The following is a 24473-nucleotide window of genomic DNA, read 5'->3' on the forward strand; positions in this document are numbered from 1 at the left end:
CTCATTTTCCATTCTCCCTCGCTTTCCTTTCCTTTCATCCCTCTCTCCATCTTTCCTCAAGACTTCAATATATGATTTAAGAAACCTAAATGCAACAATGTAAAATATTACTACATGTTTAAAATGCCTCTAATCCAGCTGAAGTCCAGTTAAAGACCAATTACAGTTTTTAATGTAAGTGGTTATTATTTCATTTGCATCCCTTACAGCTTCTGCACCTCTTCTCCTCCCTTTTTCTATTTGTTTATCTTCTAAGTCACAGGGAATTTCACTCCTTTTACACTCTCCTCACCAATGCAAATTAATTCATATCACATAAAGCGATTCTATTCTCTCAGCCCTTGGTTATCTCCCTTATCAGATGGGGCGTCCATTACATCTGATAGTGTGATATTTTCATCTAATGTCGTTTGGAGTGAGCCAAAAAGAAACCCTTTGCTATACTTCTGTCTCCCATGATATTTCACTTTTCTTTTTTTGAGATGGGGTCAGCTTGTGAAGTTTTACTCCCCCGCGAGTGTCCGTCGGGAGCTGCACAGATATGTACAGTCATGGACTCGGCTGCAGGGTGACCGCAGGGAAGAATGCAACAAGCTTTTTGTTGCATGTCCATCATTTTTTGACATCTCTATGTGAGTGATTTTGCTACATTAGGAATGAAAGTTTATTTAAAGGGGTTAAATAAAGCTAGGGAACTTCTTTTTCTAACTGAAGTAAAGAAATTAATAAAAGTTTCCCAGAGCAGGCTTATTAGGAATTCCCTACTGTTTATTCAACAGTTGTTGTCACTTATGTAGCAGTTTTGTGAAACATCCTCCTCTGGGTATATCCAGAATATACACAGGTCTGTGTTTAAGCCTCCCAAAGCTTCATCAAGCCTGCACTTGGCACCACCACGCACGCAGCCCCTTCATGATTAAATATCAAGAAACTCCACATGACATTTTATTAGTCCAACAAGATGGATGAAATGGCCTTAAAGTAGGCTGTGTCTTTTCACTTCCCCACCAGCACTTGCCTTTCTTCTGTCCGTATTTTCTTTCCTTTCCCTCCTCTACAAGAAGTATGTATTAGGAAAACGTGATGGATTTCATTCTGAAAAGGAGATTTTCAGCACTGAGAAGGAAACATATATTGTTGTGGCTTGTACCTGATGCTCCTGTTTTCCTCCCTCTGTGTGTCAGCTCTCCCTCCTCTCCCCCCCTTATTTTGTTCTGTTGTTCTACCTCAGATCTCTGTCTGAAGGATTAACCATCTCCAGCAGTGTGTCTCTGCTGTCTTGTAGCGCTGTGTATTGTTTGTGATTTGCTCAGGCCCATCCGTGCGGCTGCTCATTTCAGCAGCCCAGCGTGACGTGGTGAATTGAGGGGGGAGCCACGCCGCTCCTCACAGCCCTGGGCCATGCTCATTCTCCTCACCTGAGATAGGCCGTATACGCACGCAGAGGCACACTCTCATTACCCAGACTTGTCAGAGTAGCGGAGGGGGTGGGGTGTGGAACCTGAACCCTGTTTAGCTGCAGTCATCAGCTGAGTGTTTGTGTAAAGGCTTCGGGGCCATCGAGACATTACTTGAGAGGAAAAGGAAAGATAGATGTGCTTCCTCCCTGTTTTCACAAGTTTAACACTTCAACACCCAGAACTCCCCTCCTGTCTTCTCTCTAGCCCGGGGCATGCCAGAGGAACTCAAAACACTGACTGAGGGCAGCGCTAATTCCACCTGCTTTGAAAAATAGCCGCAATCAAGTAACAAGTGGAGATGAAGGTGGAATGGTCCGTGCAAAACAATGTGTAAAAAGGCAAAATCAAGCATGGGAGAAAAACAAAAAGGGTTTTTTTGTTCCCTGATTCCAGCCCTCTTGAAATTACAGGAAAAAAAGGCAGCCTCATTTTGTGTAATTTTACTTTTATGTTTTCAATCCCTCGCTATACAATCTGTTGATTCGTTTTGGTAGACATTCTTATCTTGATGGCTGAAATTACATTTAATTGCAGTGTGGAAAAATGTTTTTTTGAAACACCCTGCTGTGTGTGGCAAAGCCAAACAAACTTTTCAAAATAAGGAATTTGGAACCGGTGCAAGCGGTGAAAAGTCGAAGAGCCTTGATCTAAAACAAGAAGTGTTTTTCCATGTGTGACACACCTTCAGATATAACCGGGTCCTCTGACACCTGGACCCGTTTGTTATGACTTGAGCTCGTCACACTCACTGGCTCCTGTTGATAAACATATGTTATCACTCCAGCGGCGTGGAAGTGATACGTGCCTACAGGGATGTACTGGGTGCTTATATGTAGACAATGTGAGTGTGACTGAAACACACAGGGGGAGGAGACGGAGAAACCGAAGGAGATTCGTGGGTCTTCAACTGGACAGCGAGTGTGTGTGTGTGTGTGTGTGTGTGTGTGTGTGTGTGTGTGTGTGTGTGTGTGTGTGAACTGACTCCGCAGTATATGGGAATGTCTGGCACGCCTCCAGAAGTATCCCACAGAGAGGGAATCCTGCTTGATGTGACCATGAATAGAAAGCTATCCCCACCTCCCTGAACCCACCCAGGCCTTTGATGTCAGGGGGTCACACAGAGCCCTCACAGCTCCGGGGGAACATAGTTACCCTGAACGCCTGGCAACCTCACTGTGCCATGCCAGGCCCGCGGTCTGCCCTGCCCAGCCGGGAGGAAAGAAAAGGCAGAGAGGAGGAACCTTGGATCACATGGGGAACAAACTGTTCAAGCTCCTGAAATATACAAATAAGAGTTCCTAGGATTATAAGGAGTTCATTGCAAAAATGCAGCCAGAGATTGACAGATTAAATTTCTGGAACATCTGTTCTGTTAGGGTGCTTACTTGTTTTGGTTTGCTCCAAGAGAGTGAAAGCCTTGTAAATTTCAAAAATGTTTTTTTCAAAAAGCTAAAAGTAAAAAAGCATCATCTCTTTCTTTAACTTAATGGGAATTTGAGCTAAATGGTGCATTACTAAAGCTTAATTTATAGTTGTAAATTTTAAGGGGTACTCAAATACTTTGCCTGGGGGCCACTTTTGCAAAATGACAGGAGGCCAGGGACCAGTAAACAAATATTCATATTGTTTATCAGTTAAAATAAATAAACATTAAAAGACCCATAAATCATCTTTCTTTAAAAGGATTTTTTTTCTTCTTTAAATTAACTGAGATCAGGTGCACAGCCTCGCGTGCGAGTTCTTCCCGACGACCCGCAGAGCTGCAAGGTCTGTAGTAAATTGAAAATGCAAACTTCCTCCGCTCACTCCACATTTTGTAAAGATCGCATGAGCCCTTTATGAGATACAAACTTTTCTTATTTGTAGCGCCCCCTATTGGCCAGTGTTCGCATTACTAGTTTACATTGATTTATTTTCATTGTGAATACGAAATTGTCAGCGAGCCAACTGTAAGTTGAGCCACCCAACATAAATTAATTATCACTGGACTACACAGTAGCTGACATGAGATACCATGTGGGGCTGCAAGAACTGTAATTGGTCAGCTTTGGCTACTTGTATTTTCTCCTACAAGTTAATGATGCTGGTAGAGATCGTTTATTGTGAAGACAACATGAAGGACACATCTCCACTGCAAACCCTCTGCTCACCATGACCCCCACTCTCTATTACGATGAATGAAACAACACACTGGAAATGTGACGATGGCACAGAAAAGTCCCATATTCAGTAATAAAACAAGGCGGACCTTCACTGTTGCTCGTGAGTGAATGAAAGACTGTAAACAGTTCTTTGGGGAATATAATTAAAGCACTCTACAGCTACAACACATCTGTCTATTGTTGCAGTGGTGCTATCTACGGGTGAAATCCATCACGGAACTATAAATCAAAACCTGAGCTGGAGGTATCTGTGGCAGGACTCCTGTCAACCCATTGTGTCAACTATAAATCCAGCTGTCAAGCCCAACTTTTAAGATGGTCAGCATAGATGACAGATGCTAAAAGTGTTCACCATAACGAAAAGTTTTAACACTTAGAGCTCCATGACATCTGCTGATGAAGACCATAGGAAATGGGAACAGTAATTTCGGGCTGTTAGCATTGAAACCCAAATTATTAGCCTATTCGACAATAGAAACATATGTCAATGACAGCTCCTGTATTATGCACAGCCTACATTGAAAAACAAAATAAACAATTAAACAGAGAGTCGAAGGTTAAAGAAAGTTGGCTTCTTAAAGTAATAAAGTAATTTCATATTAATAAATGTCACTACCTATTACCGAATGAGGTAACACAATGTTGATTGAGCCTATGGCCCACTGATGCATTTTTAGATTTACGAACCGGATTTCTGTGGCAGCATTCCCAGAAAAACACAAGCGGCACCCAGTAATGGTTGGTCCGCCAGAAAGGGTAAGCAGGGCTAAGGGATGACTAGAGACAATGAAATGTCAGTGTGAAAGCGAGATCCAAAAACAGACCTGCAATTACCGCTTGTTGCCAAAGAGAACCAAACTGAGATCTTTGAGATTGTAACTTTAACATTGCTGGCAGTTTCTATAGATTTATGACATAGCAATCATCTTTTATTTGCCATTTGCATCACACAGTGTGTCCAGATTGCAGTGTTTTCAAGAAGCTCCATTTCATGGGGAAGAAGTTGTTGGCTTAGGTTGGAAAAAGATTTTTAAATGTATCCACCTTTCGTGGCGTAATGTTAATTCATTCTTTTGCCACAGCGGGCAGGTCCAGAGGCCAGTCGTTTGACTGAAGGCAGGCTAGATCTGAAAGTAACATGAGTTCAAACTGCTGCTGTAATTGTCATTACTAATGTGGAAAATGAAGTCATTGGAATGTGCTTCATTGGCAGAACTTAATGAAGACTTTCCAACTGAATCATTAGGAACCTAGAATATATATCTACCTTCCTCTGTTTGTGTCTCTGTCTGTCTGTCTTCTCTCTCTCTCCCCTTGTCTCAGTTCCCTTTCCTTTCTCCTTGAGTCTCAGCTGGCTCTGTTCCTGTGGCCCTTTGATCTCAGTGAAAGGGTTTGGAGCTTTAAAGTGCTTCTGTTTCCGCTGTCAGGAGCCCCTCTCTTCCTCCTCTCTGGTTTAGGCTTTCATAGCGGTGGCAGCATTGTGCTGTGGCTGGGTGGGTAGGAGTGGGGGTGCACAGGGTTCTATGAGGTGGTGAGATTGAGCTGAGGTTGAAGGGGGAATAGGTGTGTGATGCTGTCAGCCTCGGTCAGGAGAGGACCTGACACCTGACTGATCCCAGTTCCCTCCAAAACCCCAGTTCCCACCTCACTCAGCCCCTTATGGCCACAGGTGTAATGTGTCAAGATAGATGGGTCTGCATAGGTTGTATTTTTGTACTGCCTATTCTTCCTGTATATTTCATATACTATATGAGAACATATGGTGTACATCCTTCCATATGACATTGAACTATAGTTCAACCTGGCTGCAATAGCATGATTGAGTCAACCAAGGACTTAAAGGTGCTCTAAACGATGTGACGTGTTTTTTAGGCTACAACTTTTTTTTGTCACATACAGCAAACATCCCCTCACTATCCGCTAGCTGCCTGTCCTCTGAACACACTGTAAAAAAAATGCGGCCTCTTTAGACAGCCCAGGCTCCAAAAAAGGTAACAAAAACAAACTGGCCAACCTTCACCAAGAATCATAACAAAGAGTGTTCCAGCCAATAACCGACATGAAGGAGTTGGGGATGGGGTTTGGGGGGGTAAGTGCCATGGATGTATTAGTGCGCGGAAGGGAGGGGGAGGGGACGGGATAAGGAGGAGGGAGGGGCGAGATTGTTTGACAATACTTCGAACGTCAACAAGAAGTAACGTCACCCAACATCCCTTAGAGCACCTTTAATTGAACGCCTACAATAATAAGGTACTATTTTTTGCATTTGTAAATGTTGTTGCCACCTAGAGCTGGAGAAAATCAAATATCACAATATTTTTGACCAAATACATCAATGTCGATATTGCGGCGATATTGTAGGGTTGACTATTGGTGCGTTTACAAAATATTAACACAATGAGAGTTTTGATAAATAATCACCAATAATGTGGATACAGTGACTAAGTGGGTGAAGGCAAATAATAAAACAGCTAGTAAGTCTGGTAAGTTCAGAAAATGACATCACTTTACTGTACTGCAGCCTTGAAAACCAGGAAAAGACAACTTTGTCTCATATCAGGATATCCAAAATTTAAGATGATATCTTGCCTCTTTATCAGTGTCGATATAATATTGATATATTGCCTAGCCCTATTACCACCAATGTCTTAATCCTAATACATCTTAAACTGCTGTGCATTGTCTTAGCATTTGAAAAACCTTTAAACTAATTAATCTGTTTCACAAACTGGACTTTCCGGATCATATTTAATAGTCTTGGTATCGTTATCTGAAGCAAAACATAATGTGGATTTGTTCTGCCAGTCATGCAGGTACCTCTACCTCTTGGTCAGCCACTGAATGTATGACACATAGGTAGATATGAAGTTAGCTAAATTAGCTAAAGATAGGCTATCATTTTAGCTGCATGCTCATTGTTTTCATCATGTAGACTGTTATTCCAAATTAGTTGACTTTACTAGAAATTTGCGTGGAAACCCGTTGCCTTAAACCGTCTAAGTTATTACATAAGGTGAAACTTAACAGGTCGGTAAGCTGATGAGGTAGACAAATCAAGTGTTTAATAGTCATTACTAAAAATCATTAGTAAACATAAATAATTTTTTTCTGAAGTCATGTTGTCTAAAATTAGCATATTAAGTTAAACATGCAAAGAAACATTACAAATATTAAACAGGATACTTTTCATTACCAGAGAAATAATTTGTTTAAATAAATGTTTTTTTTTTCCTTTATGTCAGTATGATTTTAAGAATAATGTACTCAGCACATTAGTTCCAATATAAAAGCAAAGTAATCGGTCAGAATGCAAAGTTAATAACTTGCAATCTGCGTATGTGCTACTGAACCCTTTCTCACTGCCCAGAGGCCATCAGTCCCCACCCAGGTCTCGGTCGAACATTATTAAAAAGCACTTTAACTAGGACATATACCGTTCAGAACATTTTTTCCCCATGAGCCTTTGCATCGCTTCAGTATAGAACAGTTCAATGACCCCGCCCCTCCCATACAGACACTTAACATCCTTAGTTATCTCTGCTTAATATGATCTGTGCACTGCATACTTAAGATGATTATTACAAACAACTGTGATTTAGTAATGAATGTGGTGTTTTCAACAAAACATGAAAGAATAAGTAGTGACCACTAAAAAGTTTAATTACAACTAAATCTGGGTTTACAGTGTAGAAAAGTGCGAGACAACACGTGCATCTAATCAAGTTAACTTGAATGTGTAATTCACCAACATAAAAAAAAAACAGTGGTTAAGGCATTTAAAAACATCTATAGCCACAATTAAGTGTCAATAGGTCCTCCAGTAAAGTAATTGTCTGTAAACATGGAGTTTGGGTGCCTATTATGACAGGACTATACTGTCATGAACAGGTGGACCTAAATGCAGGAGACTGCAGCAAACAGGAACCTAAAGAAATAACTTTTTATTTAAGGTTCATGCTGGCAACACAAAACTGATCGTAACAGAACAAAACCAAGGATCAAACAGAGACTGAACTGAAAACCAGGGACTTAAATACAAACTTACTGGAGAGGGGATGACGTGCAGGTGGATAGATGGGCTCAGGTGAGGGGAATGAGGTGATTAGGCAGGGAAACAGGCTGGGAGCTGATTGGCTGGAGGAAACTGTGGGAGCGGGGAAAGACTAACGAGGCTGATTCATAGCAGGTGTGTAGATGGGCAAAGGCGGGAAAGGCAGCACAGGAACACCGGAGGAAAAACACAGCCAACAGAAAAACCAAAAACAGTCCAGTGTTCACAAAAAAGTCTGAGGGTATCTGTGCCCAGAGCCAGACTGTGACATAAACTATTTTATATAAATATATACCTATTTGTTGTAAACACATGAGATCAAGTCAAAGTAATTAAAGAACTCTATAATACACAGGTGGCAATGTTAGTGTTTCCCCAAATTAAGACCTGCATTCCTATTTCTATTGCTTCCTTTTGCAAAGTTGAAAATAAATATGTTGGAAGTATTTCCATTGTCTTTCACTCTCAGTTGTCTTTGTGATTGTTAATGGCGATTTCTTAAGTTGGACTTTGGTCAGTATCGTGAGTTTTTCTTTTTCCACTCCAGCATCTGTGGGTGAAAACATGATGGTCTATGAACATTCACAGTTGCTGGATTATTGGCTTTGGACTTACCAATTTCCTGTACCCTGTGAAGCACACATCAAGACATTTTAATTTCATTTCATGCGTAACCATGTCATGCTCGAGCTAAAAGTATTTTGCAAAGCACGGTTCCTGTTTTAGCAGACCGCTGTGTCAATACTACCAGGTCTAACTGCTGCACCACAATGATACCTTCTGTCCTAAGTGAAGTCATCAACCTTCACCACAACTGTGTGTTTCTACTGCAGCTTTCACCAGAAAAATTATTAGTGTTGATATAACCTTGTTCCAAACAAAGATTCAAGGCCTGTTTACATGAGCACACACCCCTCAAAATCCTTTGGGGGCATATTTACACTTGGCAAGTGTGTATTCATCCGGTGAAAAAAGACGAAAATCCACAGACCGCCCCGTGTAAACATGCAATGTCTTAAAGAGGCGCTGGCTGGTTTAAGCGAGGCCACGTGAAAGGAAATGGCTTCCATATGTCAGGAGCTCAGCCTTTCCTTGTGCCCTGTTTGCAGAATGTCTTCTTTTGAGGGTTAATAGGAATTAAAAACCTATGATGGGAACGAGAGGAGTGAAGGAAAAGTTTTTTTTCTCTGGTGAGGCAGAGAAGCCTGCGGTACAGCTTTGATGTAAATCTTAAATCAGGTGTAACTAAGACGCCACTTCTCTGGCGCTCACACCTACTCAAGCACACACACAGGGTGAACATTCCTGCACACACACTGCACGTTGTCAGATTACTTCCTTTCGTCATGTTGATTAATGTATACTGGCAGATGCTAAGGCGATCACGGCGAGCACTGCAGAGAGCAGCTGAACACGGAGGATCGGACGCTCTCTTGCTTTTTCTCTCACAAGTACAGAGACGACACAGCGCACTCCTCCAAACCATCCATCTCTCTCCTGTCCTCCTCAAATCCCCTCACACCTGGCTCTGCGTCCCCGGAGACCTCTTTTTCTCTCCTCCTTCTCCAGCTCCGCCTTTCTCCTAAGTCTTCTCCATACGTCGTTCCCTCCCAATTCATAGTCCATATCTTCACACACTCACTCCTTCTCCTCCCAACTACTGTTCATGGTCTAACTGTCTTCCCTCCCTCTCGGCAGCCCTCCCTCATATCCTCTCTCCGCACCTTTTTTTCCTCTCCAAACTTTTCTTTTCCTTTTCACCTTTCAACAGGCTGAAATTACCCTCTTTCTCGTGCCACCATCTTCCTACCAATCAACATGTGTGCTCTTTCTTTTCTTTTCTTTAGTTTTCTCTTTTTCCCCCTGGCTTTCCAGTAGGACTCTGTTATTATTCGCTAAGTTAATTGAAAAAAAACAAGCCAAGCAGAGGCATTTAGCCACGGCCAGTGTGGGGAGATGCAGCCAAATGCATGACAGGGTTAATCAATGTCATGGCAGCCAAAGTGGGTGTCTGGCTCTCCTCAAATAGGCATGTGGAGGGCCAGACGAGGAAAAAAAAGTCATGAAATCTTTCTACCTTCCCTTCTGGGGTCTTGTTTCTACATTGAAAATGTCTAAAACGTCAAATGCAGTCATTTCAGGGACATGGACATATTTGTCCCATATACTTTGCCATTGAATGGGCCTTTATACATCTAGTAATTTAAATGTATTCCACTGACTTGTGTATAAAAATGTCAGGTGCAGGATGTGATTAAAAAAAAGTTTAGTTTTTTCCATTTTTCATCAATGACAAAGCATGTTTTTTTGTTTTCCCTTAGCTGCACATGTGCCCCTGCGCTCCTGTGTGTGTGTGTGTGTGTGTGTGTGTGTGTGTGTGTGTGTGTGTGTGTGTGTGTGTGTGTGTGAGATCCATGGTCAGCCATGTGACATCAAAGTGAGTGTCACTCAGCAGCTGTGTTGTTGATCTTGAGTAAATGAGGCATGTTATGGTGGTGTGTGGGCATAAGACTTGCTCATCATAAACACATGCTCTTTCACACGACTGTTTTGAGGTGCAAGGTTGCCCTCAGCGTGACTTGCTACTCTAGGTGTGGAGGAAGTAAAATGATCTCTCTGGGGAATCTTTTGACGTGCAGAAACACAACAATCAAATGGAGGTGAAAAAAAATTCCATCACCATTGTGTTGCAGTGTCAGATACGATCCCTTAATCTGTCACCTTTGCACACTTTAGCAACGAGGCTTTCACTGAGACTTCCACTCCTGAGAGTAAGAGTGGCTTTCACATACACCTGCTTCAGGATCACTGAGACATGTTGTCACACACTTATGAAAGCCTTTAAAAAAACACCCCATAGCCCCTTTGGGCTCATTACCTGAAGACAAAAAGTTTGTATGTGTGAATGTGTGTGTGTGTGTGTGTGTGTGTGTGTGTGTGTGTGTGTGTGTGTGTGTTGTTTCCGCTCCTCAGTGCCTTAGTCAGTATTTGCCCTGGCCTGAGCTCTTTCATTAGGAGGGCTGTGAAGTGGAGGGATGGAGGGGCTGGTAGGGGATCAGGGGAAGGGGCGGAGGTTGTAATTGGGCTGTTCCGCTCCCCTGGCCTTGCTCAAGGTCTCTGTGAGACAAACTCTGGGCCATGGTCTCTCACTCTTTCTCCAGTCTTTTCCCACCCTCTCCTATCTCTCCTCACCTCCTTCTTAAACCCCCACTTTTCCCTCTCCCTCCCTCCTTTGCTTTTCCTCTCCTTCTCCTGGGGTCTTTTGTCACAGTACACTGGTCCACTGGGGAGCCACAGAGAAGTGGAGGGGCTAATTCAGTCTAATCTCTTAGCCTGTTAATGTCTGGCTGATATGTGGATTTCTCCACATCCTCAGGGGAAGGCCTTTGTGGTGAAGGCCATCATTATGAAGTTTCCTTGCCCTCCTAGCCAATTATAAAAAAGGGACACAAATTACTTCATCTCAAACTTGGCTCCTAAGAAGTTTTCTTGATTGTTCTCAACTTTATTTCACATCTCATATCATAGAGACAATTCACAGTTAAGATTTTGGATTAAAAAAAGAATAGCTTTATAGCGCTCGTGTTTTCTATTTTAAGACAATGATTGTGGATCTTGTGCAAGACTTGCTGATGGATTTTGTGCAACATTGTATCCGTCATGTGCAATTCTGTACACGGTTTCTGCCCAAAGCCAAGTTTGAAGCCATCTGAGTAAAGTGGTGTAGCGTTGCTTGTCTGGCGCTGGCCAGCGGTGAGCTCGGTCTAACGTTTCCCTCTGATTAAGACACAGTGGTGAAAGCTGCCTTTGATCTGAGGAAATGTCTGCGTAGGGAGCAGTTGGAATGCAGCGCTCTCCTCTCTGCCTTGCAGATGGAGGGAGAGAGATAGTGTCACAGTCCATTTGCTTGGCCTTGCCACTGCCAGTCCACCCATGGTAGTAAAATCTGGATGCTGAGAGCCTGTCAGGCCTAATGAAATGAGCATGATGTTAAAATTGTGGAATCAAGTGGATAATCAATGCTTTGTTTACACATTGTTAATCAAATCAAAAGATCTTATTATTCCACATGTGGTGACTTAAGTAGCCTCAATCAATCTTCACTTAAACTATAAACTGCTTTCAAATGATTATCATCCAAAAATGCATCCTGTAAGCATCAGTGTTGACAGAAATCACACATTTTCCTCAGTGACTGTGTGTGAATGTTGTAAGTTCTATTTTGAGTAAATATGTATTCATGTTCTTTCTATATTTTCTTTTCTTTTGTGTGTCTGCAGGCCTCCTGGGCTGGCAGGCAGTCCAGCTTTCTCAGACATCTCCCTCATCCGGATTTCGCCCCAGCGGAACCCCTCCGTGGGGGCGGAGTCGCCCTTTCACCCGCCGCACCCCTACATCAACCCATACATGGACTACATCCGCTCGCTCCACAGCAGCCCCTCCATCTCTGTTCTGTCAGCCACCCGGGGCCTCAGCCCTGCAGATGGTGAATAAAGTGAAACATACACTGACGACTCAAAGCGTGATGCATCTACACACTCACAGCACATGGTGCACACTCAGCACACACATGCACATCTGCACACAACCCCAGCCGAGCAGAAAGGGGCGACAAAGACCCTTAAAAATGATTGTCGAAATTGACTAGTGAGGTTCGATTGCTATTAGCGGGAATCTCGATTCTCTGTATCCCTTTAATTCCTGTTTGAGATCAGAAGAGGTCAGGTGAGAGGCAACTAGATCCATCTCTATTAAGACCCAGGGGTTGGTGAGATGTTATCTGAGTGAGGTAGGAGGTGGATGGGAGTATTATGAGTGTGGCGCGATCCTTGTGGGTGGGGGTGCAGGTTGGAGGGAGGCTAATGCTTTTGATCTGTGAGTCATGTCAGAGACCTCTGGAGGATGCATCAGTGAGCGGCAGGGTCACGTACAGTTACAACGCTCACACCGAGGGAGGATCGGATTCAAGTTCAGGGTTGGGGGGCGTTATGTTATGGTGTCCTACAGGGAGCATTTGTTTCCTGAGATCTAAAGATGAATTTGGACTGGGAAATCAATTAAAGTGGACACCGGATGCGGGCGAATGATTAAGAAAAACTAATCCAAAATAATTTCAAAAACTATTTAAAAGGAAAACTCACACTACAATAAATGAATCATGTTTAGCAAATTAGTGTTGTGTGGTGAAATGAAATGGTTGGTAGCATTTAAATGATGTGATTTTACTAATTACTAGCACTGTCAAGGTGCTCTTGAGCAAGGCACCGAACCCCCCCAACCGCTCAGGGTGTCTGTTCAGCATGCAGTCGCAGCCCACTCTCTCCATTAGTGCATGTAAAGAACCTGAGCGTGTGTGTGTATTTCAGGGCTGCGTGTAGTTTGTAATGACAACAGAGTGTAAATTATAATTTCCCCATTGGGGATCAATAAAGAGTATACAATTAAAATTAAATTAAATTATATTAAGACAAAATCCCACGTATTTGCTGTTTCCAGCTTCGCAAATGTGAGGATTTGCTGTTTCTTTCCTTCTTTTTCTTTTTTCTATTATTTCAAATATTGAACTGCCTGGTGAGACAAAACAAAGCAATTCTAAGACGTCACTGTGGACTTTGAAATCTGTGATTTAAATATTGGTATTTCTTAGACATTGTGTAGACTAGATAATTAAGTGGTTAATTGCAAAAATAAACAACAGAAAAATTAAGAATGAAAATAAGTCAGTTGTTAGATACAAACCTTTTTTTTTTTTTTTTTTGTTTAGGTACAAAATGCTGCAAATGACCATGCCATAAAAAAGCTTATTAAAGAATTAATTTGCCAAATATCTACATTCACCGTTAACGTGAAATGGCCTGAAGACCTTTTACGGCCCTCGTGTCATCAGCCATCAACACTTTGGCACTACAGCAGCACTTTAGCTCCCCACCTTGTGTTGAAGTGTATTTCTGAAACGGCAGATAGCAGGGGCATTTCCTCTACACCAGCACACTCCACTTGATCTCATCCAGGTCTGTTAAAAAGCTGAGTGAAGACTAAGAGTCTCACTCCACCCCTCTCCTGCTCTCCTGCATATATATATATATATATATATATATACATATACTCAAGCTCAAACTCTCTACCCTCCAATTCTCCATTACCACAACATAATGTGCACCAGTCTCAGCCTGCTTTAAATCTACATCGTTTCTCCAACCTACCACGTGATCCCCTTTCAGCTCATAATGCTGTTAATTGTGAATGAGGCACATAATTACTCCTTTAATCAATCCAGTGATTAATTAACCCATCAGCTTTTGTGTTGTTAGTATATCACCACGCTTACAGGGAGCCTCCTTCTTCAATATGCAATTTTTGTTCCTACCAAATACATTATACATTTGAATAATGAATTAATTAACAGAATCTAATGGTGATTTAAAGTGGGTGGGAGTGCCACCCTCTTGCTGCCACACATTTGCTTTCACATCTTTTTTTTCTTCTTTTTTTTGCTCCTCCCTCACACAATATTTCTCTCTTTTCTATGTGAGATGGGGTTCAGAGGTAAGCTTGCCCCTGATCCTATTGTAATGCTGAAGGAACACCCGGTGGCTCACCAAGTCTTGAGGCACGTCTCTGCCTGAGTGCCACACTGACAGCCTGCCCCCACTTCCCCCTTTTTGCCCCCAGGATCGATCTGGGATGCCAACGTTTCTGATTTAGAAATTCTGCAAAGCCCTTTTCTGTGCATGTTGGAAACTGAATGGGCCATATTATGGTTGAATGCAAAAGCAAAGCTAAGGCGGAACAGCAGAGACAATTAAGAAACTCCCCCCTTCCACTGAGGACATAATACCCAGATCGAATTAATTTAGATTTTTTTCTTTCATTCATTCAACCAATCATGGATGCATATTGCAGGCGTACAGGCCAGCATTAAGAGGAAATCTCCTCATACAGCCTTTCTTTATTTATTTTCTTTTTATTTCTTCAGTTGGGGTGGGGGGGAGCTGCAGCACTCTGTGGGTCTGAAGTGAACCGATTCTATATTTGCATCCAAAACCACAGTGTTAGTCTTTTCCTCTCTCTTTCTTAGAATATTTGCATAAGGAAGCCCACCACCAGATGTTTATTTTTAAGCTACGGTTCAAGGACTTACAGCACTTTATAACTATAGGAATGACTTGGAAAAAAAGAGGCATTTTGAAAAAAAGAGAGAGAAAGTGAAGTGGAGGCAGAATCGTCTGCTGTGTCTTTGTGCATGCAGATACGTCTGGGAAGATTTAGGCCTTTTGTTTTTCCATAGTGTTTAAGGGAGCACAGTCAAGGAGCAGGTTGCATATCTGCACACTGCAGCCGTACAACACACAAGCACCTTCTCTGGCAAAAGATGTGTCAGCCCACATACTCTTACCACACACACACACACACACACACACACACACACACATATATATATATATTCACTCTCTTTAAAGTGATCAAGGAACAGTAAGAAGAAGAGAAAAGGCTGTTAAAGAATTGTATTGTAAGACAATCAGTTATGCTGTGCTTGGCATGAGTGCATCAATCAAACACTAATGCACACTCACTGTAATCTCTGAGCAAGCATCCGGTAATCCCCAGCGAGGCTCTCCACTTCAGGTGATGCTCCCTGTGCAGCTGTTTTGCTTAACTTGATGGTGTTGCTAATGTGCTCATTACTGTTCTGCTGAGCTGATTATCATTTAATGTAAATGAACGCAGGTTTGTAATGCGGTGCAGGTGCAGGTGCTCTCCTCCATGTTTTTTCCTCACTCCCTATTTATTTCAATTCCTCTGTTCTTTCTCGACGCTCCCTTCTACAAATACCTTTATACCCACATCTCCTCATCTGTCTCCTTCACTTCTTGGTTACCTTGTTTCCTCTTTGCTGACCCGACCGTTCTCCTGCTCCAGCCCCTCACACAGGTCTGACCACAGCCGAGTACTACCACCAGATGGCTCTGCTGGCGGGTCACCGCAGCCCTTACACCAACGACCTGCTCCCCTCTGTGGCGTCCACAGCCGGCGCCAGCAGCGCCAGCGCCCTGCACATGGAATACTTGCAGGCGATGGAAAGTAAGTCTGACTCATGACTGATAAATAGTTTATGATACGCACGCAAGCCCATTTTATCGTCTCAGGAGTGCTGATCCAGGACCACTGTTGCGCAGTATTATAACATGAGGTCCAACTGATCCGGGGTCAGCAGTTTGTGTGTGTGAGATTTACAGACCATGGGAGTTTTCTGAACTTAATTTCGATGATGACAAGTTCAGGTTCTTGTCCAGTGGGATTAATAGAAGAATATCTTTCATTTTGTTTATCTATAAAGGCCAGTATTTACATATCGTCGCTGTGCTATGAAAACCACATATCTCTAACTGTCAATCTTTTCATGAGCTACAGTTTCATCTTTGTGACAATTAGGGCTGCAACTAACGATTATTTTCATAGTCGATTAATCTGTCGATTATTTTCTCGATTAATCGATTAGTTGTTTGAACTATAAAAAACTATAAAATGGTGAAAATTGTGGATCAGTGTTTCCCAAAGCCTAAGAGGATGTCCTCAAATGTCTTGTTTTGTCCAAAACTCAAAGATATTCAGTTTACTGTCAAAAAGGAGAGAAGAAACTAGAAGATATTCACATTTAACAAGCTGGAATCAGAGAAATCTTATTCGAAACGATTATTCGATTATCAAAATAGTTGGCGATTAATTTAATAGTTGACAACTAATCGATTAATCGATTCATCGTTGCACCTCTAGTGACAATGCATATTTCAATAGATGGTAAAAATGGTAAATGGTTTATTCAGCTTGAGAAAAAGAATACATTTCTCAACTCATAAAGGAACGTGCAATCCCTTATTTCTTTTTAAAATGTCAAGATCACCAAAATTGGATATAGATACATAGTATTCAGTGGTCAGCAACGACGTGCATTTGATTAATTCTTTTATGTATTTCATTAAGCATTGAAATGCTTATCAAACCATTTCAATGCGTCTCGGTTAAAAACCAGACTAAATATGGTAAAATTAGGTTGCATGTTACTGATGTTACAACAGCATTCAAATCACTGCATTTTGATAAGTACAATATCCTAACTACACACACTATCCTAACTAATTATGTTTATACAACACTTTTAGCTAAATCTAAAAAAAAAAACTGGAATTTTTCAACCAGATGTAGCCCAGCAGCGTATTAAAAAAACACCCACCAAATCCATGCCTCCTGGGATCACACCTTTAAGTATTATGAGTGCGTACCTGCACATTATAACATGGGTGGCCCCAGTGGGAATTGAACGTCTAAAGTGCACCTTCACAATACACCTCCCTTGTACTATATATAGATCAAGCTACAGCTCAACCACGGCGAGGAGGGACCTGCAACTTCACTTTGACATGATTTAAATGAGCTATTGTCTTAATATGTTGGGCTCAGGACTGTGTGCAGATGACTTATGCTAATGAGTTATTTTAAAGTGTAAATAGGAAATTAAACGCACTGTGAATCTTAGAAAGGTCAGACAGCCTCACCCCACTCCCTTTGATGAGAATGTATTTAGTCAGGCAGACGCCGCTTTCATGGAAATCCGGGGTGAAGTTCCCCCATTCCTCAGAACAAACTAATTAAAACTAGCCAAACTTGTGCGGGTATCAGAAAATTAATTGCTATTAAGTGGGAATTGGAATGTCCCGCCATTCATCACTGGAGAAATCCTTTCTTCTGTGTCACTTTTTAAGATTAATAGACTGAAACAAAACAATTAGGGCCAAATTTTAAGTGGAGATGCGATGCTCCTCACTTAAAAAACGCCTGTGATCATTGCTGGTAATAACTCATCATGTTTCAACAATGTGTGTTCCGATGGCTGGAAAATTAACACTTTAAAGCTTTGTTGGATTTAAGCAAAAAAAAACATACAAAGAGAAGAGTCTATCAAGAGGCTTTTCGCTGATAATCTGGGCTACTATGTTACTGCGGCTATTTTAGTCTATTTCACATCAGTGTAATTACCTTCAGAGAGAGTTGTGCTAATGAAACAATGGGCCTGTCCTGCCTATTTGTGCTTTAATGGGCTATTGTCTATGTTCCTGCTGCCTAATTAGTGCCATAGCTCTCATAGATCACTATAGTAAAGTCTGTATTTGTGTCTTTATTAGTTAATTTTAATAGCTATGGTATCTACTGATATGGTGTTTTTCTTATTAATAGGCTCACGTTTAGTAACATTTTGAACACTGGAACAAATACTTGATACAAACAAACCATTTAAATGCAGTAATAGTAGTAGACTTATTGAGCTGTAATAAAAGAAGATTGCCAATAATTGCATCTGTTCAGCAAAATTGACTAAAACGCTTCCACAAAAAAGTGACACAGTCTTGTGATTTGAAATCAACTATAAGTCCAGGAATAGGCTTACTGTCTTACACAGACTATTTTTTTTTCACTCTAAAGTATGTTTTTTGTTGAACAAAAAAAAATAAAAAGAAGTCCGGTCTTATATTACATATTCACACTTCAGCCCTCCCCTATGAAAGCATCCCTCTCAGGTGGCCCCAAATTGTGTCAGCGAGGGTTCAACCCCAGTTTTGGGAGCCAGCTTTTATTTCCAACGCCGTCATTCTGGCCTGTCTGAACCCTCCCTGGCCACAAGAATTAATGACGCGGCGCGCAAGCAGCCATCCCGTCCATAAATCAAGAGGAAATTAGAGGGACAGTTCCACTACGAGCTAGGACGCTCCTCTCTCCGTCTCCCCGGTTGGCCGATTTATCATTTGGGCTGTGCATTAATAAACACCACTCCCATGAGGCTTTGCAATGGTGGGACGCTGGCCCTGCTCCTCGGCAGTACCCCTCTCTCACTTGTGGTGAATTAGGAGAATTAACTCGTGGTTGATTCGGCTTGTTTAAAAAGTGTCAGGTGTGTCAGATTTTCCCTAAAACAGGATGATAAAAATGATTGTATATTTGCTTTAAGCTGAAAGAAATAGTGAAAAATCTGACATTTCGAGGAACTGCATTGTATTTAGCAATTGTGTGCACTCAGGGATTTGTATGTGTACATGTATGCCCCCTCTCCAACACCCCCTTCACTAAGACAGATTTTCCATACAATGACAATGTAAAGGGGGCGTTGCTCTCCTTACAGCTTCATGTGATAGTTGAAACTCAGGCCTATGTATGCCAAAACACCACCGCTGCCACCACATTCACATCCACACACTCTGATTACCATGTGAATGGAGCGCTCTGTAATCGTTGGATGTGTCAAACGAGAGATGGAGCGTTTACGTTTGGGAGATGGATGGATTGTGGGGGACGTAAATATGGAGGGGGGGGGGGGGGGGGGTTATCGGGGCTGCGTATGCTGGTTTTGTCTGCCTTTATAAAATAACTCAAAATGTTTTATTTCCAAGTCTTGAGTCACAAAGTCATTGTGTCAGTTCATGCACAAAGCGCGACATCCCCTCAGCGCTTTTCCTCCCTCCTTCCATCTCCCTCGGTTTTTCCCTGTCTTGTTTGTGACATCTCCATGTGAAAAGACAACAAAAGTCATGTTTTAATCTCCACCCGTGGCTCATTGTATGTGCAGAGAGAATGGTTGCGCCGTTTCCGCCTTTTACCTTTTCAAACCCCCTTTTTACTATTTCCAGTCAACACTGATTGCATTTGAATAACGAGTCAAATTGGACTTGATTAAATATTACCATACACAGTCAGAGCATTTCTCTAACATAAAAGCCATGTTTTCTCATGGATGAAATGCAAGCAGTGCATCAAGTGACAGCTGAACACTCATTCAGATGAGCCTTTTGTCTGATGATTGACAAAAATGTCATCTGTTAGGGTTAGATTAGGTTAGAGTTTGGATGAAGTCAAACAGAATTCCCGTATAAACCAGCAAATGCTCTTTTTTGATCTGTAACCCATTTGTATGTATTAAGCTGATGCTCTTCTCTGATAAAAAAAAAAACATGAATTGAGTGAGCAGGTTATTTACAGTTTTAATCATTTTAACCTTTAACTTCCACAGTCATTCTTTTCCAGTACCTTACCCCGATCTCCTGCTCTCTTCTCATCCTGCAGACTCTCGTTTCTCGAGCCCGAGGCTGCCATCGCGGCCCAGCAGGAAACGTCCGCTGCCCATCTCGCCACTCTCTGAGCACAGCTTCGACCTGCAGACCATGATCCGCAACTCTCCCAACTCTCTCGTCACCATGCTCAACAACTCTCGCTCCAGCTCGTCCACCAGCGGCTCCTACGGTCACCTCTCTGCTGGAGCCATCAGGTAATCAGAAAATTGTTCTGCATGAATTTTTCTTAAAGCTCCCGGGTCATTATTACAATTGTTATGGTTATTATGATTATGATCATTGTGATTATGATTTTTATTATTATTATTTTCTTGGTTGTAGCTCAGTGCTGATGTCATCAGGGTTATGTCGGATTGCGCTTGCGACTTAAAATCTTTAACTGAAAGCCTGCACTACAATCAGAAAGTGTGGGGTTTGAAAGAAGTTAGCTTTGAAGAGTTATAGGGGAGGTGTGATGACAAGACACTATCAAGTTGCAATATGGGAAATGTAGGATCCAGTTTTTCTGGAGCTTGACCCATATTATGGACCAGAAATCAGGATATTTCAGCCTTTGCTGTTTCAATTTGGATTCCTTTTGAAAAATCTGTGGGTTGTGAGCCCCCAAATGTTATGAAAGTGCATACCAAATCACTCGATTATCCCTTTAAAGTTCTAAAAAATAACTCTTAGCTGTCAGGATGTCTTTCGGGAGCTTTGATTAACTGCATTTCTCTCAAGGTGGTCATTCAGGGACTAAAATGTGCCAATGATAACTCAAACAGCAGCATCTCCCCGGGGGAAATGATGTTGTAAATGATTTTCTAATATCATTGATTGTTGTTTTTCATACACTGCAGCACGCATACTATTGCTGTAGTTACAATGCACTCTGTGTGAGCGAAAGAAAGTATGTGGTGGAGCGAATAAGAGTATGTGAGTATTGTCCATGTCAAACCCCCATGTGGGTGACGATCTCCCAGCCAGCCAGTCAGCCTGCCTCCCCGGCGGCTCGTGTCAGTCATCCGGCACACCTCATGGTAACATCACATACATCACGCACCGGTACCAGAGGTTGAGCAAAGGGAAGCAAAAGAAAAGAAAAGAGAAGGGGGAAAGGAAAGATCCATCGCCCCACCCACAGCCATTGATCAGCGATCTGTAAGAAGAGCCTGATCAATCACGCTGCACACTCAGCCACTGTCCTTGTGACAGGGCCCAAATAGCCAGAGCCAACAGACTGATGAGTGATATGACAAGCGGATGGGCCCCCAAATGTGTCTCGGCTCATTGATTTCCACTCGGCTCGTAATAAGATCAGCAGACATATGGGTCGCAGCGAGAGAGAAGCGTCAGAGCTCAGGATGAATGGAGGCCGCTGCTGTCGAGCCACACAGATCTGTGTTTATCTGGCGGTTCACCTGTGGTTACTCAGACCCCAGAGGAGGTTTGGTGGCTTCTGGGATTTTTAGGATAAACAAAGTTAGCTCAGGTTGAGGGAACCGGGAAAATAATTTGGCTTTATTTACATGGCTATACGACACACTCCAGATTGTTTATCATCAGAATCTTTTGCCCAGTGGAAGAATGACATACTGCCTTACACAGACCACATGATAATTCACTGCGTGTTCACAAGCTGAACATTCATTGGCAGGGATTTGCATTTGTTCTAGCATTACCACACCATCTCCTGTCAGATTGTCCTCAGGGAGGAGAAGCTAGCCAGAACAATCCATTTATTCACTGTCTTTCCCCTTTTTTGCCTCCGGACTGATGTTTTAGTGAAGTTGTAGTTTATGATTATATACCCTTCTGCTCTCTCCAGCCCAGCGTTAAGCTTCGCCTACCCTCCAACTCCGGTGGCTTTGCACATGCACCAGACACTGATTGGCCGTCAACCAGGCATCGTGGGCTCTGCCTTTGGCCACAGTCCACCCCTCATCCACCCGTCGCCAGCCTTCGCCACCCAGAGGCCCATACCTGGCATTCCCCCCTCCGGGCTTAGCGCCAGCGAGCGCTCAGCCCTCTCCAACGACTCCTCACAGGTGAGAGCGGCGGCAGGCGCCTGTGCGATTCATCATCACAGGTAATAGATAGCGGCGTCGCATGCCAGCCACATCTCAGCGTAACGCAGCGAGCTAACATGGTACAGGCAGGACCCCCCCTCCACGCACTCATCTCCTGGGAGTTTCCTCCTACTTGTGTTGTCTCTTGTTTTAATACTGCCGAGCACAGGCCCAGAACGTGCCTGCAGCAAACAACAAGGGGCTTGTTAGCATAGAATCCCACTGCTGACTCCATTAATCACGAGAGAGAGAGAACAAGGATATAGAGAGGGAATATTGACATGGATGGATGGATCCAAAGGGGCTTTTTCTCTCCATCCTCAGCCTCAAATGTGCGGGCCCACATCTGAAGTAAATATTCAATGTTTATTACCCGTCCTCCCTGCTGTTTCCCATCGCTCGAATTTTGTGTAATTGCGAATGAGGCCTCATTCAAATTGGGCACACCAAAATTGCTTTTTTCCTTCTCCTGAATGAATAGAATATTGCTTTGGGGCTACGGACAAATCTCATATGTTTCAGCGGAAGTATGTAACATGTTACAGAGACGGACAGGATCACTACAACTCTGAGAGTCCTGTGAAAAACAGCAACATTAGGGGAGTTTTACAAAAAACCAAGAGGCTTCCTTTTCCAGAACCTACTTGTTAATTCTTTTATTCTCATGAGCTTGGTATGTAACAAGAACTACCCCGAGGGCAAATTTAGACCAAGGCCAAAGTCAGGTCATCCATTGGTTCAGTGAATGGTTCATTGAATTGGTCCATGAGTTTGTTTTAATTGCTGTGATTAGAGGAGCTAATGTGATACATTGAATTGCATAGTTTTTCATTTGCACAGTTAAAGCTCTTGCCTGGGACTAAGGATACGGAAATCATTATGGTTCAAACACAGTTGTTTTTTTTCTGGCTTGATTAAGTAAACGATTGATTGACTTATAAGCATCACATGCATTTTTAATGATACTATAGAGGATAACAGTAAAATATGATATTAAATCATCTACATAGTCAAATCCATGTCAAGAGAGGTTTGAAATGATGAAATATTTTCTGTTTCCACAGACCAAACCAACAAGTGAATCTGCAGTGAGCAGCACAGGAGACCCAATGCACCACAAACGCTCCAAAATGAAACCCGAGGAAGAGTTGCCGAGCCCAGGAGCAGTGAGCGTACAGGTGAGGATCGCCTCACGTCCCTGGCTCCATAGTATATTCTTCAGCTATCTGGCAAAAAGTATCACACTGCAAACTGGTTGATAAATCCCAGAATTCACCAGCCGCGTTTTTATTTTTAGATTTTTCCACTAGAATAGGAAGCCCATATAATGACTGCCAAGGTGGCCGCAACAATAGACAAGCTTACCAGCCACAGTTTGTATTTATTTGCGTGCATTTGCCTGTTTCTTGGTGTTCCCTTCTCTGCTCTTATCATTTGCTGTTTCTGAAGCAAAACAATTCATTGATCTTTGGGAGACTAGAAGGAAATTGTTTTTGCTTTTGGTTAATCAAAATTTTAAGTGGCTGGAGAAACGAAAAGAGAAATGTGATAACAGTAAGTGTTTGAATTTGCAGGAAAAACCTTATTATTCAGGCAGCAGCAGATTCAGCCTGAGGTGTGTGGTGGAAGCCCACGCTCTCCTCTATTAGCCCACACCAACTCTCTGCTCCATTCAGGCTCCTAACGGTGACAGTGAAATATGTCTGGGCTAATAGAGCAACCTACGGCAGGAAAAGGGGGTTAGATTCCTCAAATACTCGCCCCGGTCCTGTCGTATAACAACCCCCCAAATACAGAGCGGGGCTTTCAGCGCTACATTTCCGCTCTCCACACTTTTTCCCAGGCAGCCAAACAAGGCCAGATTCACAGGGGCACTGTGGCTGAGACCTGTGACCAAATCATTTTTGGCTGTGCCTTAGATGTAAACCAGCAGGGCCATATAAAATTACTTTTATGACAGATTTGGATGGACTGTTGTCGAGGAGAGGAAGGCAATTCCTGTAGCTTTTATACTTGTATGTCAAGCCTGCTATTAGGTACTTGTGTTACATTTATTTAGATTATTTTCTTGTTTTTTGAACTAGAACTTTTCCCACTGTTGTTCCGTAGGACCATCCAGATGGGATGACCCTGGTGAAAGAGGAAGGGGACAAGGATGAGAGCAAACAGGAGCCAGAGGTGGTTTATGAGACAAACTGCCACTGGGAGAACTGTTGCCGCGAGTTTGACACGCAGGAGCAGCTAGTACAAGTGAGTATCGCACATTTAAAAAACAGTGGCACGAGCTGCTTATTTGAACTCTAACTCCAGCACAGAACACTTTATCTTCCACGTGAAGCTGCCCCGAGCATTTCTGTACAACTCGATATCCAGAAATTCTGTGAATTGTGCACAGAATGTTATTTTTTTTTAAATGATTTAAACAGAAAGGCAAAACATCTCCGAAACAATTACTTGCTTGCTGCTGTTTAGCAGATGGTTTGCATTTCACTCTTTCCTGTTGCCAGAGAAGTGATCACACTGGACCCCAGTTGTTCCTTAGGAACAGAGTTTCTTGTAGAGAAGCAGGAAGACACGACAGGGTGTTTACAACTATAAGATGGGTGAAGACTTACATAAAAGGCTTTCTCGTT

At 42.5% G+C, this 24473-nt stretch overlaps 1 protein-coding gene across 1 annotated transcript in view; it reads left to right on the top strand.

Moving 5' to 3' along the window:
• The window catches only part of gli3 (GLI family zinc finger 3), a 93938-nt gene that overhangs the window by 56242 nt on the left and 13223 nt on the right, over nt 1–24473 (top strand). Inside the window, exons 5-10 of the mRNA XM_031292935.2 lie at nt 11954–12159; nt 15594–15755; nt 19785–19986; nt 21600–21819; nt 22905–23018; nt 23950–24090. Of these exons, the coding sequence (XP_031148795.1) occupies nt 11954–12159; nt 15594–15755; nt 19785–19986; nt 21600–21819; nt 22905–23018; nt 23950–24090 (1045 nt within the window). The remainder of the gene's footprint in view (nt 1–11953; nt 12160–15593; nt 15756–19784; nt 19987–21599; nt 21820–22904; nt 23019–23949; nt 24091–24473) is intronic.

Source organism: Sander lucioperca, chromosome 23 (genome assembly GCF_008315115.2).
Source record: "Sander lucioperca isolate FBNREF2018 chromosome 23, SLUC_FBN_1.2, whole genome shotgun sequence".
NCBI classification, from domain to species: domain Eukaryota; kingdom Metazoa; phylum Chordata; class Actinopteri; order Perciformes; family Percidae; genus Sander; species Sander lucioperca.